At 39.4% G+C, this 21,278-nt stretch overlaps 1 protein-coding gene across 4 annotated transcripts in view; it reads right to left on the bottom strand.

Moving 5' to 3' along the window:
• The window catches only part of MME (membrane metalloendopeptidase), a 109,469-nt gene that overhangs the window by 6,153 nt on the left and 82,038 nt on the right, over window positions 1–21,278 (bottom strand). For all 4 annotated transcript variants that reach the window (XM_074190786.1, XM_074190787.1, XM_074190788.1 and 1 more), the window contains exons 17-22: window positions 16,020–16,078; window positions 5,138–5,257; window positions 2,574–2,707; window positions 2,394–2,459; window positions 895–990; window positions 485–561 (exon numbers count right to left, since the gene is read on the bottom strand). In XM_074190786.1, coding sequence (XP_074046887.1) covers window positions 485–561; window positions 895–990; window positions 2,394–2,459; window positions 2,574–2,707; window positions 5,138–5,257; window positions 16,020–16,078 — 552 coding nt within the window. The remainder of the gene's footprint in view (window positions 1–484; window positions 562–894; window positions 991–2,393; window positions 2,460–2,573; window positions 2,708–5,137; window positions 5,258–16,019; window positions 16,079–21,278) is intronic.

Here is a 21,278-nt window from a genome sequence, read left to right as displayed (position 1 = left end):
TGGGCTCCTTCCCTCATACTCAAAGGGAATTTGTATTTTTCGCATCCAGTGGATCTTAGTTGACCTACATAAGCTTCTCACTATGCCTTCTCCTAGCTCTATCAGTCTTTTGAATGGTGCATCTTTGTTATCAGAATTAAAGTGCATTTCTTAGTCTCTGTATGGATCTTCATGAAGACCAAGACTTGAATGCAATGAAGACACCTTTGGCTCATTCAGATGCATCTTTTGTTACTTGTGAAATATTACTCCACTAGTTTTACATTTGATTCTAAGAGTACTGAACTAACTTCATACTTAATATAAAGTTTTAGATGGGATGGGATTGGCTAATGTAGAAAATGGTTTGCTTGGAGCATTGGGTAATTATGGGTTTCCTAACAGAAGCAATGAAACTTGAAACAATAAAAGGGCCATGATAATTGCCAATCACTGGACCATTAATGACCACTGTTTGGGTCTGGCCATGGTACTCAATGCCTACCTGAAATTGCCTGGACTGTGAACATCGGTTTTGATGGAGTTGACTGCGTATTCTGGCCTGTATGTACCACACCATACCTATGAATGCAAATGGAAGGAATATAGCATTAAAAAAAAGCAGAATCCTTTTAGCAGATTTAGCCATTATTTTTTAGGGTTGTTTCCAGGTAGACATGTAGGTGAGAAACCTATCCAGCATCCCTGAAACAATTCTATATTCTAGGAGCAAATGACATGGAGGAACTTTCGAGGGACTATCCAACGTTAACCCCATGGGATTGGCAGCTTCTGGCTTGGAAGGGTAGCCAAATGAGAAATGGTCCCCTTGGATGAGGCCTGGCATCTGACTCATTAGGAAATCACAATTGCAAAGATTTTCCTATTTGTCCACCAAGAATCTGTACACCATACCTGAGCAAAGTTCAAGAAGAACAGCTGATTGTGGTCAAGGTCAAGGCCGGGAAGCAGCTTCTCTTTCCCATTCTTTTTCACAAAATTCTGATATGCCTAGGCAATGAGATGACAGAACATGTTCTCAACTCTTACAGATAACTACAATGCTAAAAGCTCTAACTTTTATAGTGTTTTAAATTTGACAAACTAGTTTACATTCAAAAGCTCGGTGAGGGTTTAAACTAATAAAGCTCTCACAGGTCTCAAGTCTTAACCTATGACCTCACTAATTTTTTTTTAAAGATTGAACCTCTCTATCTAGACTGGAAGTACAGGGGCCATGATTCTACTGGCTGGTTCCTGGGGGTCCCTGCTCCTGGGGTTTTCTATTTGATGTTAAATGGACAACAGACACCCAATGAGCATGGCCCACTGCAGCCCCAAATCTCCAAGGTGAAGCAACCTGCAGGCCTCAGTCTCCTGTTGAGTAGGATAACTGTTGAGGGCTATGCACAGAGAGCCCTGAATGGTGTGGAAGGACTGGGGATTGGGAAGACCTGAGTTCAAATCACACTACCTATGTGTCCCTGGATAAATCTATCATTCTCCAAGAAGAGACATCAGGGAGGAGAGGCCATGAGAAGCCCATGAATTGGATTTGAGGAAAGAGACCTGTGCTAAGTCCCTAGCCTCATTTTTTCTTATAGATCTGGATCCAGTGGTCAGATATAACTCAGGACTGGAGATGGCCTTGGAGGTGAGGCAGCTGGGGTGAAGGGACTAGTCCAAGGTCACACAGTAAGAGTTAAGTGTCTGAGGTCAAATTTGAACTCAGTTCCCTCCTGACTTCCAGGCTTGGTATCACTCGCTCAATTGTGAGGTCAGATTTGTGCTCAGATTTCCCTAAATCCAGGTCTAGAACTCTATCCGCTGAGTCACCTACCTGAATCTAATAGTCTTGAAATATTAGCTTAGACATGAAATGACTTGTGTGGGGGCTCCTAGCCAGGTTGGGTCTGTCTCTAAAAGATGATACACTCTGTCTCTCCTTTTTGAAAAAAAAAAACCGACTCATTTGTAAAGAAGACTTAAAATTCTTTCTGACAGCCTGAAATATAGAGAATTTTCAAGAATGAAAGAAATGAAATCAAAACGAAATTTCTCTTTAAGAGTTGATTAGGGAGCAACTAGATGATGCAGTGGATAGAACACCAGTACTGGAGTCAGTAGGACCTGAATTCAAATCCAGCCTCAGACACTTTATAATGACCTAGCTGTGTGACCTTGGGGAAGTCATTTAACCCCATTGCCTTGCAAAAAACAAATAAAAAAAACATTAGAAGTCATTGCATTGAAATGTATCCTTCACATATTTCAAGTTTGAAGAGAATTATTCACATAAGTATGAATTTTCACTTAAAGATCAGTTTTTCAAAATGAAAAAAACTGGTCAATTTTTTCTGTCTCAGAATTTTGTTCTAAATTACTAAAAGAGGAAGATAACGAATGCTGCTTACCCTGTATGCTTGCCCAATACCTCCATTGTCAGCAATGTTTTCACCCAAAGTGTTGAGTCCATTGAGCTGTCAAAAAAAATACACACACTCCCTGAAATATTTCATGATAAAGAAAAGCAGAAAAATAATGAGAGCTTTAACAAGTGAAGAGAAATTAGTAGGAAGGCGCTGATGACCTACATGTTGGCCGCCTGCTAAGTCCCACGAGAAGTTTCCATACTGGTACACCATACACTGAGACTGTTCTTTGAAATTTTTGGCAGATTCTTGAGTCCACCAATCAACAAGATCTCCATCCTTGTTGAAATTTCTACCTGGAGAGGGAGAAAGAGGGTGATTACAATACTGTTTCCAAGAAATTAGCTTTTATAAGAAGATGACTGAGGAAACCCCAAAAGAAATAGAATTGGAGAAGATTAAAATTTTTTCTCTATCCATAATTGAAAAAATTTTATGTTTTATGTCTCTTTTTTCAATGATCCGTCTCTGTTTTGGCTCATTATTTCTCATCTTCAATCCTGAATGCTTCTCATTTCTCCCTGGTCACGTCCAACCTCCTGATAATTATACACTGATAATTATTGAGAACAAATCTAATCTTAATCTGTCCTCCTAGTCCTTTGGGGATCAAGAACCAAGTTCCAACCCATCTTTTCTCACTGATGGTGCATTTACTCCTCTATATATTTCAGATCCAGTCCAAACAAAGGACAAAGGTAAAGAAACTGGATCTGAAATATGTACAGGGATTGGCAAACTCCCCTCTCTCTGCTATAACCAGTACTCAGGTGCCACCCTAGGACTGACCTTCCCAGCCCTCTTCCCCCTCTACCCCACCCCACACCTTCCCACCCCAATTATTGCCATTCTTTGCTTTTGGGAATTATTTCAATCTGTACTTAAATTCTTCAGTAATGCAGATTGGCACACAACTTGATTTTGTAGAGTTGCCTAGAGCATAGGTGACTTGTCTGAGGTCAAACATCCACTATGCATCAGAGGTGAGAATAGAACCCAGGTCTTCTGGGCTTTCACACCAGCTACATGAATAGAAGCTAGGAAGCCAACCCATTGAAACTAGACTGCAAAGCAATTTAGTAGGAAGGTGCTGATGACATACACATAGAATGTAAACTTCCAAAGGGCAAGCATGTTTTCAGAAACCAGGCAAGTCTTTATCTGCACTGGCACATGAATAGGGACTTTTAATGAATTACTGCTGCACTGAACGGAAATATTCCCTGATTGAAGCAACTGGTTCTTAGTTGAATGAGCCAGATTTTTTGCCTTTGTTAAAAAGGTGAATCGACTTGACTTGATACCTCAAGACTCTGAAAGATCCAAATCTTTGTTCATGTTTTCCATTCTAATAAAAAAAAAATTCTGTAGGATCCAGAGAGACTTGATGCTTGTACTGCAAACTGGGATTTGTATCCACTTCAAGAATTTCCCCATGCCATTAGCTTCTTCTTCCTTATTCTCTTAAGGCCCTACCTTTCTCCTATATTTTGAGACTTGATTTTCGATTGCTGCTTACTTGCCTTGCATATAAAATTCTCACTTGCCTAAATTAGGTTGTAAATTCTTTAATGATGCTTCTCAAGAATAATGCCACATGGTCCTTAGAAAGATGCCACGTTCATGGTAGACCTTCAATAAATACTTGTTGAAACCACTCCCTGTCTTCTTCCCTCCTCTTCCCTTCCTATCCCTTTACATGTGAGTCCTGGCTCCTTACTGTCTTTCTTGGTGAACTGGCTCTGTCTCACCTTAGGTTAACTTCCAAATTCACATCTACCACTCAGACCCCTCAGCTGAGCTCAGGGACCACCTGCTTTCTCAAGACCATTCCTAAGCCCACTTGGGTCCCCATTTCCTTAAAATGAGTTAAACTCTTGCAGCTCTGAATAGAGAAAACCCAACACATTAGCTGAATCCACCATTTGAACACTATGGTTATTGGATGTTGCATTGATATCCTCATGGATTTCATATTCTATTGCATTCCATCTCATCCCAGCCATTGTTTAATCAAAACCACATTCCCTGCCCTCGAGGAGTTTACTTTCTACTTGCGGAATCAACTAAATGCAAAATAATTGAATGAACAAACGGTTAAATGATGATATGTAGGACACACCTGAGTTGAGACTTCTAGGAACAAGGAATCCTAAGAGATGGAAATGGGGATAAAGAGCATTCTAAGCTCAGTAACAGAAGCCTCACCAAAGTCAGAAGATTAGGGTGAGGAAGAGCCAAAAAGGCCAGGGGTCCTGGACCAAAGAGTACTTGGGGGGAGGGAGTGATTCTTATTTCACAGAATAAAAACAACCTGGAACTCAGAAATGAGCCAGACTACAAAGGGCTCTAAATACTTAACAGCTGACTTAGGCAACAGGGAGCCACTGGAGTTTATTGAGCACGGGGCTGACAAAGTCAGGTCTATCCTATAGAAATATCAATTGTATGTATGGAGGCCAGACTGCAGAGGATAGACATGGAGAGAGGGAGACCAATTTAGAGGCTGTTGAAGTGGTCAAAGTGAGAGGCTAAGAGGACCTAAGCTGGTGGGGTGCCTGTACAGATGAGAGAGAAGAGGAAAGATGGCAGAGATGTGTGCATGTGCATGTGGAAGTGACAAGTCCTGGAAAATGACTGAATACGGAAGGTGGAGAGGGAAGAAAATGCTGCCAATTTTCCTATTTACTTTCAGGGAAAAGTGAACATAATAATGATGGTCTCACCATTGTCATCGAAGCCATGGGTAATTTCATGTCCTATAACCATGCCGATGCCACCAAAATTCAAGGAACTGGGCTGCTTTGCACTGAAGAATGGAGGCTGCAGGATGCCCGCTGGGAAAACTATAAAGATAGAAGGCAGGAGTTCAAATCTTGCATTATTCCATAAACCACACATTGAAGGTAGTGACTCTTTGCTTGCTATGTTATTTTTCCAGAAGCCCCAAACCAACTAGATACTCTACTCCACAATCAATAGGAAGAGTACTGTGTCAGTCACGGGACTTGAATCCCAACTCTGTTATTCATTACCGCGCAACCTTGGACAAATCTCTTGCTCTTTCTGAACATCAATTCTTTTGACTATAAAATAAGATGAATGGGCTAAATGACTTGAGATCCCTTTCAGTTCAACAATCTGAGATGCCATGTCCTTAATGTTCAAATGTTGGCCCAAGTGTCTAACCAAGGAGTCCAAGTTCCTGTCCCCTGCAGAGTTCAGTGAGGAGGAAAAGCAGGCAAAGCTACGCTTACCCCCTTTTTGTTCTATTGGAATGAATGTATACTTGCCCCAGAGATTTTAAGAAGATAAGGAAGATAAGCAATCCAAAGTTGCTGTATCTGGCCCCAAAATGAAAGGTCAAATCCAAGGTCAGGCTTAGTCCTGGGTAGTACACCAAACAGGATGCCTCAAGCTCGTGTTGGTCTGATCACAGTCCCTTTTCACAAACTTTCCTCCTTGATGACTGGGTCTCTTACTTTGCAGCCCAGTTTCAATGGGTTGGCTTCCTAGCTTCTATTTATGTAGCTGATGTGAAAGCCAAGAAGACCTGGGTTCTATTCTCACTTCTGATGCATAGTGTCTGTTTGACCCCAGCCTGATGCCAGGCAAGTCACCTATGCTCTAAGCAATTCTCCACAATCAAGTTGTGTGCCAGTCTGCATTACTGGAGACATTCCTCATCAAGAACTCCCCTACAAAGAAGCCTAGGCCCTTCTACATGATGGCTAACTTGATAGCTTCCAAGCTTCTTGAGAGTAGAGATTTGTTCCATTTTGATTTTGTCTGCCCATGCCCAGAATGGTGTGAGGCAAAGACAGGCCCTTCATCAAAGCTTGTTGGTAGATTGAGCCTCACATTCACTACTAGATTTCTGGTTTGATTAGTTGATTCCAAAATAGCATGTGAATTGGATTTTAGTTGATGGGGGGCACTGATCTGAGTCATCATCCTCACTTTCTCCTTCAGAACCATCAGGATCCAGTCCCAGGTAGAAATCAGGATGACAGGGTGAAATGATTTGCCCTAGGTCACACAGACCACATTTGAACTCCAGTCCTCCAGACTCGAAGGCCAGTGTTCCATGCACTGCACCACCCAGTCACCCTTTCCTCACTTGTACCTGAGAATGCTGATGAGATGGAACAGACCAGCCACAGGGGGACTTGTCTCTAATATAGTGATGCCATTTTGGTCCTTTGAGAGCAGGGAATACCTGGCTGAATCTGGTGCTGATATGGCAAGAGGAGTTGGGACTCAAAATTCAATAAATCTATGAGCTTTTTAGGGGTGAATTAAATATTTGCCCAAATATGGGAAGCTAATTTTGAAGTGGATGATTTTGTATGGCTTGTGAACAATGTTATAAAGATCCAAACACCCCTTGCAGTATATCAATCAATATGCATGCATGGAGTGTCTACTCTATACTCAATACATTATGTTAAGGATACAAAAAAGAGGCAATCCAACAAGCTACTCCTAGTGGAGATATAAAGCTTAGATGAGAGCCAGGCTCTGGCCTCAACACTTTTTTATCTGTAAGGATCATAAGATAGATGACTTTTCTTTTTGGCCCCTCTGTGCTTTATTATTATAGGAAACTTCAAATAAGAAGGCATTTCCTCTAGCAATGCAACTCAGTCGAAGTCCTGAGAGATTAATTGACTTGCCCAGAGTCATAGAGCCAATGACTTATGGAAGATGCATGGTTTTTATGAACCTGAGGCCAGTTCTCAACCACTAGATACCAGGCTGTGTCTTGACACATACATAATAAACTAAAATTCAAAACTAATAACTGACAACTATCTAAGAGAGAGACAAGCAAAGTGCTAGGTGAGTTTGAAGGGAGAGGTAGAGAGAAAAGTCCTTAATAAGTGACTTGGGGATCACTGAAGTTTTTCTGGGGGAAGTGGCATTGGGGTTGACTTTTCAAAATAAATATGAATACAAAATAGGGCTGGGGAAGATATTACAGACGTAGTGAACAGCCATGAGCAATGGTCCATCTGAGTCAGGAATGTGATAGTGAATATGGATTGGCTACAACTTGTTTGGCTGCAGCAAATTAGAAGGGGGTAGAACAAAACAAGGTTGCCAGGGTCAGAATGTGAAGCCCCCGGCATCTCCTACTAGAACTCACTGAGAGGGCACCCCTCTCTTTCCTTTTATTCCTCTACTGTTTGCCCAATACTTGATCCAAATGGGTCAATACCCCTATTTTAGACTCAGTTTAATTTGGCTAAAGTTACACCACATTCCTTCTACACTTTCTTTGTTGGGTGATCAGATTTTTGCTTTTAGTTTGTGGACTCTCCTGTATGATCATGGAGAATAGACTCCCTGCCATTGATTGATCTTGTGGATTCCATGGCCAGTTCTGCCCTAATTCTGCCTATCTGGCTTGTACCATGCACATAATTCTATCTTTAGATACACATTCATGCATACAATAAAAATAGCACCAAGCCTGGTAACTGGGAGATTTGGGGAGTGAAAGTCAATAATAAACTTCCCATGCAAAATATTTAGTCTTTGGACTGAATCTTATTGAGGGGCAGGAAGTCAGGGGCCATCAGAGTCCAATGGAGCAGGAATCATTGAGTCATGGATCCCTTTGCAGTCTGACCAAGCCTAGGCACCCCTTATCAGAATGACTTAAAATGCATAAAATTGAAAGAATGGGAAAACATGATAAAATAGTTATCAAAATATTTAGGAAAAAAAACAAGTTCATGGATCACAAATTAAGAACTCCTATGATTAGAGTTATGACTTCAAAGACTAAAAATTACTCCATAAGCAGAAATTATAACTGAGATACAGAATTGATATGCATACAAAGGTCACATGGTAAAGTCAAAGTTGATAAAAAGAATATTAATTATTCATGATAAAAGCCTATTTACAGATTAACACTAAAAATAACATGTTTGTGGAATAAATCTCAAATCATCTATGAGGTTGGATGTGCAAGGATTGTTACTTTCATTTTTATAGGTGATAAAACTAAGGTTCAGAGATGAATGTTGACAATAGGTCAATTTACAATGTTCTAAAATTAATTGTTTTTTTCATTCAATGTCTTTGATCAGTGAGATTCCATGTGGGCATTGATTGAAAGCCATATCCACCAATCCTACAAACAACCTTAAAGGGAAGATGTTATTATTTCCATTTCACAGATGAGAAAAAGCTAGTTTAGAGAGGTTATTATGACTTGACCAAAAGTACTATCTGATGCTGCATTTGAACTTAAGATGTTACTGTCTCTAAGCCCACCACCCTTCATGGATGAAGAGACCTACCCAAAGTTTTGGTGTTATTGGTGCTGAGTTATTTCAGTCACATTTTGTAATCCCAACTGGGATTTTGTGGCCAAAATATTCGTTTGCCATTCCTTCATTTTACAACTGAAGAATCTGAGCTAAACAGCATTAAGTGGCTTGCCCAGGATCACATAGCTAGAAAGGATCTAGATGTGATGCTAGATTTGAACTCAGATCTTCTGGACTCCACAGATACCACCTAATTGCTTTAACCCCACTTCTATGTCTAGTAAATGAGAGAATTACTCCAATTCCATTTTTCCTTTCATCATTTGACTCCTTCTTGCCATCTACCTTGCTGTCCTGACCAGAAATCAGGTTCATGTTGGTATCACCCATGTAGCCCCTTATATTAGACCCCTGTATTCATTACTTCCCCTTGCTCCTTCCCCTCCTATAACTTTCCAATTCTGAAACTTTAACCAACTCAGCCCAACCCCTGGAAAGAATGGGATTTTTATCCCTTATGATTCCATTTACTATCCTACGCTTCCTAATCAAAGTGATCCTCCATGACCACTGTCTTCTTCCCATATGAATATAAAGTGCCTCAATGATAAGGATTGTCTTTTGTCTTATACTGCCAATGCTCACCATGTGGGTGATGAACCTTTTCGTCCTTTGCAATACTGTTCCTTGAATGAAAGATTTGGTCCATGATCAGACCCATACTTGTAATCATTTCCAATAGAAAAGAAGCTGATTCTAGGGTCATCTCCATGGTACCATGAGGAGATCTAGTTGAGTCTCCTCTCTTTATAAAAAGACTAAATCTATATTTTATAAATTCTCTGAGCTCATTTTTTCTTTTTAAAAAGACTACAATTATTTTGCCTGACCCTAATAATCACTGCTATTACCCTCATTTTACAAGAGGCTTCATAAGCATATTCTGTTCAGTTGTCCTGTCTTTGGAAGTTGACTTTTTGATCCTTCCCAAAGCAGACCAGCTTGAGAAAAGAATGTTTTCATTCTTTGCATGGGTTGTCTCTAAAACTGTTCTAGGCAAGCAAGTTTCACAGATGCTTGCTGATTGATTGGTGGGGATCCAAGTATTCTCAGAGTGGTTTCCTACAATCTAACGCAGGAGACAATACATTTTACTTGTATCTCCAAGAATCAGAAATAAAAACAAATCAAAATTCTCTATGAATATTTACATATACTGTTCAGGAACCATAACATTTCCAAGTGGGAAAACACTTTATAAACATCAAAGCTATATTCAAACATGAGTTATTATTATAAGTGTGAGTGATGGTGATTATTATTCTAGCAAATAGACAAAACAATACAGAAACCCTGGCGGTTCCAAAAACTCTGCTCTAGTTAGATGGAAATTCAGCATGAAGTGTCGCATAAGGTTTATTGCATTTGAAAAATTGGTTACCTTTTGAATCCTCTGTTTCCACCTAAAAAGTACTGACCATAGTAGGTTTAATCAGAAAATTGGATAGAGAATTTTTAAATTTAAATATAGTTTTTTAAATTTTTTATATTTAAATTTAAATTTTTAAAAAACCAAGTGATAGGGGCAGTCAGGTGGTGCAGTGGATAGGGCACCCACCCTGGAGTCAGGAGGACCTGCATTCAAATCCAGCGTCAGACACTTAATTGCCTAGCGGTGTGACCTTGGACAAGTCACTTAACCCCACTGCCTTGCCCCCAAAAAAGATTATTCAAAGAAACAAAATAGTCAAGTGTTAGAAAACAGGATATATCAGGACTAAAGTCCTAAGGCAATAATGCTGGACCTTGTTTAACTTTCTGTTCAAAGATTGTCCAGAAGTCTATGGTTATCTGGAACAGTTTCAACCTTCACACCTCGTTCAAATGGGATGTATATAAGTGTAAATATTTAATGAGATGGGCCCCAATCAAAAGGTGTCTCAGGGAAATGAAGTGAATAGTTCCATATCACATTCAACAAAGGTTACTACTGATAAGAAGCAGAATGATTATTATTTGAATGGTTTATAGTCCTAAGTTCTTATTTTGTTAGGAGCTGTATCTGATGTTAAAGGTCTTCTTAATGAGGACGAGAACTGCAAATTCATCAAATATTAACTTCATGTTATAGGCAGGGTATTGTGCTGACAGAAATAAAATAAATGCTGAGGTTGGGCGGTATCTGTTGTTTCTTTTTTTTGGAATTAAAAGAATATAGAAATCAGAGAACCATAAGGTATAAATGAAGTCATCAAATTTAGTAAGGGGGTAGCACTAAGCACTCTGACTTGGAGTCTTTGTTTTGACCTTTACTGTCTATATGACCCTAAGACTCAATTTTCTTGGCTGTAGAATGAGGACATAAGTAGACTTTTAAGATTCCTTCCATTTTAAAACTTCAGATCCCAGAATCTTGGCACCAGAAGAAAAACCTGAAATCCACAAATATAGTGTTTCCTAAATCCTAGATATTATTTAAGACCCATGGAAATAGCTAACAATTTTTAAGCTAAGAAAGGTTTTTCTTTCTTAATATGAAGTTTTTTAAAAAAATGACTTCTCCATGCTCCACTCAAGACCCCCTACTGATATTTCAAGTTAGAAGAAATTGATATTTTATCATCCATAATTAGGTTTGGGAAACCTCAGACTCAAAAGACTTAATAATTGAAATGGGCTTCAGAGATCTCAGTTCTTTCAATTTATAAATGAGTAAACTGAGGCTCATAGCATTAGGTTGACTACCTCTGGACCAGAGTTAGTGATTGGCAGAATCCATTCTCAATGTATCTGAGGAAACATTTGCTCACCATCTCTTATCACAATCACCTCTATGTTGGTCTTTCCAGCTCATATTTCTCCCAAATCATTCTACCACAGCTAACCAAGTGATTTTCCTAAAGCACAGATTTCACTATCAATTCTCTACCAAAATGCTGGCTTCCTATCACTTCTAGACTTACTCACATTCTCTTTTTGGCATTGGAAACTTTATACAATCTGGGCCTGACTTACCTTCTCATGTTATCTCTTTTATAGTCAATAATCCAATAATTCCTCACCTCCCATCCTCTATATTTGTGCCTCTGTGCTGGATGACCTTTTATGAATAGAAGGTACTCTACCTCAGAATTTCTGGTTTCCTTCAAAACTCAGCTTGAATGCCATTCATTATTGCAGTGATCTCCTACCCCCAATGCCCAGATGATTGCACTTGTTTCTCTCTCTCTCTCTCTCCAAACATTTTTTGTGTGTCTGTATAGTATAGCTATATATCAAGGTAGATTCATAGACATATCAAGATAGAACCAACATATGCATACCGCCTCTGGATCACAATGGCTGTGTTACCCTGAGCTACTTACTTAATCTTTTCATTTCTAAGATTTCTAAGATTAGACTAAAATTAAAAGTTACAAATGACAAGAGAACAAAATGATGACTGTGATGAAACATAGCACTCAACTAAAGATACCTTAAGAACTTAAGAGCCCCAAGTAAATTCTGAATTATGGTAAAGGTTCAGCCTTGCTTAAGTTACCATCACCAAGGGGCTCTTTTTAAACATCCGAGTATATGAAATAATGTGACCTATTTATTAAGTGAAGCCAAGCTCTGTCTCCCACACTCTGCACTCTGGTTAAAATCCACCCATTACATAAACTGTTCTTATGAAATGTTCTATTAAGACTGTTCATTAACTACAAAGTCCCTGCTGTTTTAATTATACACTGATAATGCCAGAGTTCAAACACAAGATAAGATTTTTATGGTTCAGATTAATATTAGTGATCAAGCTAGGCCTCACCAATGATGATTACCATCCAGCTTCTGTTGTCACCACTGGGATGTGGCTCTGGGAACCACTTTTTTATTTTTGCTGTATATTTTACAAGATGGAAAGATATTTTCAGATGTCATATCTTAGCTCTGGCTAAGGCTTCTGGCTTCAGGCACACACCAGAAAGAATCCCTTGGGTTCAAATCCCTATTGCTCTTTGTCATCCTGGTCAAATTGTTCAACCTCTTAACAAATTCCACAAAATGAGGTCATTTGACAAGATGGCATCTAAATAAACTTCTGGGATCATCGCAAGTTTAAACTGAAAGGGACCTAATGAATCAAACTTCCTTTGCAGGAGAAGAGACTGGGTCCCAGACATGGAGGGACTTGCCCGTAGTTGCTATTGTTCAGTTGTTATTCAGTTGCATGCCACTTTCCATGACCCTATTCGGGGTTTTCTTGACCAAGATACTGGAGTGTTTTGCAGTTTCTTCTCAGCTCATTTCACAGATGAGGAAACTGAGGCAAACAGAGTTAAGTGACTTGCACAGGATCACAAAGTTAGCAAGTGTCTAAGATTGGATTTGAGCTCAGAAAGATGGGTCTTCCTGACTCCAGGTCTGCCTATTAAGGTACCACCTAGCTACCCAAAGTTACGCAGATGGAAAGTGTTAGAAGTGGGGTTCGTGAGTCCAGATCCAGGCACTTGGGACGATCACCATTCCCCGACATTGCCTGAACCATTCTGGGAGCAGAGGAATGGTAATTGTTATTATTGCCAAGGATATATAATAGATCAAACATGGATGAATTAAAATGTTCTATTTCCTAAAGAGGTGTTTGGGAAGCTCATTTAATTCAACTAAATCACTAGCGATTTCCAAACATTGTCAAAGTAGAACAAAGAAACAACAGCTTTCTAGGCTTCAAATGTTTTTCCTGAAAAGTGAATAATTCTTAGTAGAAATCTCTGCCAGCTTGAGGTAACCTGGTACCCACATCCTATTGGATTTGGAGCCAGATGATTATGGAGACATATTTAGAAGAGTGTAGTTCAGGAGGCTTTAGAGTGATATAATTTCAGATGCCCCATGGATTCTTTTAAATGAAGAATTATTTAGAATAATTCATTTACTCTCCATCACCATGAAATTCATTCTAAGAAGGCAACAGGAGACATGATGCTGTATGTGGTGTAAGAAGCCAGGTTCAAATCCCAGCTTTGTCACTTATTCGCAGCTGGCAAATAGTTGGTGGTCTATGAATGCTCACATCTCTCCATTGAACCTACCACTACTTTAGGCTGAACCATGGCAACCCCAAGGTTCCCGTCAAGGAAAGTGACTGAAATTTCAGAGATTTTCTGTTATTTTTAGTCAAGACAATCTCCACTTAAGATTCAAATGAAACTTTAAAAAGAAGTGGAAAGAAAAATGTCAAAGACCTTCCCCTTCCATGACATTCATTTCTCTGAACTGCTGTTCGAAGCAGTCAAGAATCTGAAAAGAGCCCACGATTCTATCTTTATCCTTCTACATTTCCACTGGGAAAGATGGGCTAGGGTAAGGCAGGGTCTGCTTGCATCTCTTCAAAAAAGCTAATTCTGGGACTAATTCTTCACTGGGGGATTATTTGAGGTCTCTTCCATTGCTTCTTGATTTTGATCCTTTTTATGCTTATATAATGATTCAAGACAGTTTGTAAGGACTCATGAGGAGAAATGTTTTCCACCTCCAGAGAAAGTACCGACGGAGTCTGAATACAGAGTAAAGCAGACTATTTTTCACTTCTTTTTTTTCCAAGTTTTTTTAAATCTGTTTTCTTTCACAATATGACCAATATGGAAATGTTTTACATGATTGCACATGCTTGCTGTCTCAGGGAAGGGGAAGGGAAAGTTGAGAATTTGAAACTCACAATTTTAAAAATGTTAAAAGTTAATTTTATATGTAACTGGGAAAACCCAAAATATTATGAAGTTCAAAAAAGGCTTAAAATTTTGGCTTGCTCCTCCCCTTCCTAACAGTCCCTGTACTTCACATTTGGAGAGGTTCATAAAATACTTAATCTTCACAACTAAAAAATAACATCAAAACATTTGAAAAGTCAAACAAAACACAACAATGACAAAAAGCAACCAAACACTTTTCTGGGGTCAGTGAGTCGCTCATGTGACCCATAAGTTTTTTCCTGAAAGAAAATAACTAAAGTTAGATGCTATTACTATTCTCACTTTGTTGATAAGGAGGCTGATGTACAGAGGTCTTGGAAGGGTCATATGGCTAGAAGTAGGAATGGAACCCATGTTTGCTCAATCATTCAAAAATCATTTATTGGGGGCAGCTAGGTTACAGAGTGGATAGAGCACTACCCCTGGAGTCAGGAGTCCCTGAGTTCAAATCCAGTCTCAGACATTTAATTTCTTAGCTCTATGACCTTGGGTAAGTCCCTTAACCCCATGGCCTGTTCCATGAACAAGACCCTCTACCTCTCAGCTCTCATTTTCTCTATCTGAAATGCACTCCCTCCTCAACTTTACCCACTCAACTCCCTGGTTTCCCAATTAAATAGATAAGCATTTACTAATTCATTCACAAATCAAGTATGTAGGTATGTCATTTACATGATATTTTAGGTGCCCTTGTACGTATATCAACTTTTTGATAGTTTTCTGGAATAGTAATGATCTGGAATTGGTCTAATCACACCAGAGTAAACTCCTGGTTCTTGACAGAGGGGCCTATGTGCTACAATGCCAGTTATGTTGACTTCAAGGAAGTTTGGAAACCCTTCTTAGCTATCTTACACGTCAATATAATTTGATAAGAGACAATTAAGAAAATGTCCTAGCAAAGAGAAATGAAGGTCAACAGTAACAACTGGCATATATAAAGCCAAGAGCTAAAATGACTTCCAGAAATGTATATTGGCCGCCTGGAAGAGGAGACATGTGGTGCTAGATTTTGATTTGAGAAAAAGATTCAAATTCTGGCCATGAAATATGACAAAACCTAGACAAGTCATGTGACTTCCAGGTCCTCAAATCTATTAAAATTAATGATTTGGATGAGATAAGCCCTAACAATCCCTTCTGGTTATCAATCAATGATCCTATAATCCTATGAATATGGATTTTTGCCATTGATAAGACTGATGATATGGTGGTTAGAAGGCTCACTTTGGAGGCCAGAAGACCTAGGCTCAAGTCCACCCCATTACACACTGACTGGTTGAGTCAATGCCCTATTTGATTCCCAAAGATTCTCAGATGTGGGGGAATAGCTGTGTTCCAGGTAATTTCTCCACACTACAAGCTTCAGGAGACTTGATTCAGTGGAGACACATCCCAATAGTGGTTTAGTCCCAAGACCAGACCTCCCCAAATGACCAAGTTGAAACATTAGGGTGAAAAGAAAACATTTGACTAGCAGCATTCACATTCAAGAAACATAATCAGTGTTTTGGAGTAGGAAGGATATGGGAGAAAGTCACAGACAGTTAAGTACGACAGTGAATCAAGTCAAAAAAAAAGAGCCTTACCAATCTGGTTTCTGCCTGAGGAATAAAAAGCATTGACCACTGCTGCCCCACTTATCCACCTGTATAAAAGAGAAGAATGTGTTACAAATTCTGCTTTGTTAGCTTTCCTAGGGTTCTAATCCCAATAGAGACACGCATGCATGTCGACATAGGCATATAAATATATTTGAAAAAAACTGCCCCAAGACTTTGGGGAAACCCATATATCTTTACCCCACCTCATCTCCCAGTCGCGCTTTCTTTCCGGTAGACAACTCCTGAAAAGGAGACTACCTTAAGGGAGGATACAACTAGGCTAAGGTTAAAGTGCCTTGCCTAGGGGGCCGGATAGGCACAACTCGAACTTAGGTTTCCCCCATTCTGAATTGACTCTGACCCTTCTGCCAAGCTCTCTCGATAAAACAGGACTCTCCTAATTAGCTTCACTTTCCACAAGTGAAAAAAAAGTGAGCAGCATGGAGAAAGCTTTCAACTGAGTTCCTTCATTTGAGTTTCTTGGAAAAATCAGTCTCTTCTAAAGGTTTATAATGAGATAACTTGGTGGGGACATTTTTCATGATGCTGCTAACCAAAGAGTCTTCAGTAGGTGACATGGTACTGCAGTGACTCAGATGATTCTATAGTATTCTTTTCCCCATCCCTACCCCACAACTGTGACAAAGAAAAACAGTTAATCAAAAACAGATATTGTTGGAAATATCCAACAATATTTTCAAAATTCTTCACTCAAAGACATGTAAGAATTGTAGATCTAGGGATGAGGAAAATGACCTCTCTTCCAGGTGGTTGGAAACCCCTTTCACTACCTATTCCTAAATACAAGGACTGAGGAGGTGACACGTGAGGTGCTTTTCTGAGAGGGAGAATTCCAGCCAAAAAAATCAGTCGCAGCTACAGGCTATCAAAATGAATGTTTGCAAAGTATGGAAACTCTAAAACCTCCCCACACCAGAAGCTAATCACTTGGTCCTGTTAAGCATGAGAAAAGAAAATGAATTTTCCCCCTACTGAGGAGACCTGCTGATAAGTTGGCTTCCACTAGAATGGCTTATGAAGGCTTTTTAATTGACTGAGATGGCAAAATGTGCCATTTCGATGAAGCATTCAGTGTAGGTATTGCTATTAAAATTTTTGCTATAGAATCAACACTGACCTCTAGTTAAATCCTTGTATTTGGCTCACAGTTGTTTCAGGCGCTGTTACATAACAGCTGGTCTGTTGCTCATTTTCCATTCTACAACATAGTTATAGTCTTACTATTAGGGATTGTTCCAAAAGAGCAAGTTAAGTTGTTAAGAGTTTTCTTGATGGTTTTCTTTGGAAAGAGTGTACTGCTTTAATCATTGAGTGATTCATTTTTTTCTTCTGTGCAGTGTCAAAAGTGGAATTAGAACCCAACTAGGCCAAAGTTCCAAGTTCTGCTCTCTGACCACTGAAAGGAGATCATACAGCCCTGTCAGTTTAGATTACTCTTTAATTATGGACAAGTCGTGATGGCAGAGTAGAAAGAAACAATATAATGCAGCCAAGCTCTCCCCTACAATTACTAGTCCAAAATGGTCCAGAAACCACACCAAACATCCTTACTAGTAGACTTAGGAGAAAAAAGTAATTTTTTTTTCCAGTTCAGGTTAGAATGGGAAGAGAAGAGCCATTAGAGGATGATCTCTATTTAGATGGAGACCGAATGTGAGCTGAGCAGCAGGGCAAGAAATCCCAGATTGAGCCCATAGAGATGTGATCTTGTGTCAGGAACAAGAAAAGATGCCAACTGGAGGTTGGGTCACTCATTGAGTGGCAGCTGAGGCAAAGATCCAGGGCTGACTGTGAAGAGGAAATGTGCTTGGGATGGAGAGGGGAGGTAAAGGAGGGTAAGAGGACAGTTCAGGTAAGGAATAATCTTGGGACCTAGATGGTATACTAACTAAGCAGAATATGAACAGGTATAGGAGTAAGCAATCTCTATATGGCTTTGACTGCAGGAACAAAATGGTATCCCCAGAGTGACATGACAGGAAGACAACACCAAAGGGAGTCAACCTGAAGTTGCTGAGCTATCCCACTATCCCTAATAGTGGTTGAATCTAGCCACAGTATCCTGAAACTCCACCAAGGGTTAAGACCTGAGTTGTGTTGCCCACACTGAAACTCAAGTGAGGAATTGGAGAGGCCAAGATAGCCCCCCAGCCTCTGCCCTCATCACATAATAACTGTAGGAAGTAGGTACTACATATAACAGATAAGGAAATTGAGGCAAAGAGAGATTAACATAGAGGTAACACAGTCAGTAAGTGTCAGAGACCAGACTTAAAATCAGTTTTACCTCATAGACTGTCTCACTGAAATTCAAGTGTCTAGCTTCTCCTATATTCAGATGTCTATCTACCATTTTTTCCCCTGTGTTCTCTTTGATATAGAAGAGTGTAGTATATGCACTCTCCTCCCCTTATAGCTAACTAATTAAAAATGAATGATTCACATAAAAGAAATATTCAGAAAATAAAAATCCTTATGATTATCCAACCCTTGTGGAAAATTTCCCCTCCTCTTCCTATCTCCATCAGATTATTTTTTCATACAGTAAAAAGTTTCACAACTTTTGAGGTCCTGTTTTTATAGCGTGGCCTTTCAAGTCTGCTAGAATAGACACCAAAGTGTGTTTAATGGGTCATTACAATTGAATGGTTTGCATAAAGTATGGGAGACTGTTGAGCCAGTCAAAAAGAGTAATGGGAATAGCAACCCAAAGACCCTGAGACAAAATTGGTTCCATTGTTTTAAATTGTTTTTTACTAAATGTAATAAAGAAAGGGAGAATCAGGATAGATGACCCTCAAGTGTTAGCTAATAAATGATGACACTTTTAAAATGGAGGAGGACAGAGATAAATTAAGTTTCCATGGAATTGCTTTCTTCGAATTTCTTGTATTTTTGGAAAAACAATCATTGGCAGGGATTTTGATCAAGTGGTATCCTACTATTATTCTTATTCCATTTTGATGGAATTTTTTTTTATTAGTATTCATGACAGGGGTGTGTAAAGCATCTCCTATGTGCTTTATTGTTGAGTCATTTCAGTTGTGCCTGACTCTGTGATCTGATTCCCTTCTCCATCTCATCGAATAGAGGATGAAACTGAGACAAACAGACTTGTCTAGAGTCACATAGGACTAAGCACACCACGGTCAGATTTGAACACAGGAAATACAGTGCTATCTATTGGCTATGCCACCTAGCTGCCCCTTAAGTTCTTTACAGATAGTTTATTAACTCAGAAAGGTAATAAAAATCATTTTCACTTGGAGAAACCGAGGCAGATAGGAATCAAGGGACTTGTTCAGGGTTGTGCAGCTAGTAAATATCAGAACATACACTGGAAAAGTATTGCTTACTCCAGGCCCAGGCCTCTCTCCACTCTATCACCTGGACTCCTAGATGTTGAGATAGAAACACCAATGGAAGGTTTTCTTACTCAAATACTAATGGAGAAAAGGCTGTTAAAGACAGTAGGTAGACTATGCACCAGACATTGGAAACCAATGATTATGCTCGGTGTGTACCTTATAAAAAGGTGTGGGGTACCAACTTGAGGAAGATGCTATCATTTCAAAACAATTGGAAACTTTCCAGTACTGCATCAGGAGAAAGAACACAGTCCTGTCCTCCTTGAAAACCAAATATAGGCAAGGAAATGACCTGGGGGCAAGTGTGTTCCCTTAAGAAGGCTACATGACAAAGTAGGGAGAGGGATGGATTCAGAGATAGAAGCAAACTGTCATGACTCAGAGAGGCACAAGATAAACCTAACCTTGCTCTCCCTGGGCTGGAAGGGACATGGGGGAGGGAAAAAAAATAGTATTACTATTAGTCAACTATTCATATGATCAGGTTACAATCATAGCATCATGGGCCGGATGATCATAGGTGGGGTATCCAACAGCCTAAGGGAGAAGGGATGCATTTTTGACAATGTCCCTCAAACCAGAACTAAGCATCCAAATGAGAAACTTAAATGTTTAAGCCTGGAGAGAGGGACCAGGTGTTTCTCTTGTAGCTCTTATTACCCAGAAGGGTTTAAATGATGATGAAATGAGAACACCCAAGACCTTTCATTTTATAGCAGGCAAAGAAAGTAGTCACAGACTGTGTTGTGCCATAGACTTTTGATGATAATAAACCCCATAGATCATAAAAAACCTGAAATAAAGTTTCTCTCTTACCCACTCGAGTGTGACTTTCAAAGCCCAAACAACATATTGGCTCGTGTCCTGTCCCTGCAGGAGGCGTTCGATTTCTTTTCATCTAATAGTCTCGAAACTACTCTGCAAAATAACTAATGCACAAGAATCCCTTTTTCCCCTTCCTCCCCAGGTAATTCCTGGTTGAAAAGAATTCTTATCATTCTTTCCCAATAATCACATAAAGCCTTGCTTTCCAGTCTGTGATGTTCTCACCAAAAAAAAAGAAAACCTCAAAAACTTTTTTACCTAAGTTTTCAATTTCACTTTTAATCATCCAAAAAGGATAGTAAGTAGTTTGTGCTACCCCTAGTTTGCAGATAACAAAAACTGAGGCACAGAAATGCAAATTCCTTGCATCTAGTATGCCAATACAGTGATGTCAAACTCAAATAGAAATGGCAACCTACTCAAGTATAAATCAAGATCCTTGTTGGATGGATAGGGAAAAATTAAGCTGGTAAAATAAAGGCAGGAACCCAACTAAACTGTTCCAAAATCTCCCCCCAAAACTTCCTGAATTTTGGAGCAACAGAACCATCAATAGGACAGAATGAAACAATGTTCCAATCCTGTACAAATTATTGGCCAGAACCATTATCTTACCATGGAATTTTGTTACCTCTTATACTTTATTTTTCTTCCTTAAAGATATAATTTCTCTCTCACCACATTCAACTTAGATCAATGTATACCATGGAAGCAATGTAAAGACTGACAGACTGCCTTCTGCAGTGTGGGGGAGAGTGAGATTGGGGGGAAAATTGTAAAATTCAAAATAAATAAAATCTTTCTTTTCTAACGCCCCACCCTCAGGTACAAGCTAGAAGTAAAGACCTGTCCTCCAGGCATGGTCAGTACTGAGCCATTAGGGCAACTGAATTGGTGGGATGTTCTAAAGGTTTCAACCCACCAGACAATAAGGGGGTCTGATAACTCCTTGGAAGGAAATGACAGGGGACTCTTTGCTGGCACTTGGGATCAGAACTTTGTTGTATTGTCCACATTGGATTCCAGATCA

The sequence above is a fragment of the Macrotis lagotis genome, chromosome 6 (genome assembly GCF_037893015.1).
Source record: "Macrotis lagotis isolate mMagLag1 chromosome 6, bilby.v1.9.chrom.fasta, whole genome shotgun sequence".
Lineage (NCBI taxonomy): Eukaryota > Metazoa > Chordata > Mammalia > Peramelemorphia > Peramelidae > Macrotis > Macrotis lagotis.
This window is presented reverse-complemented; position numbering and strand designations above follow the sequence as displayed.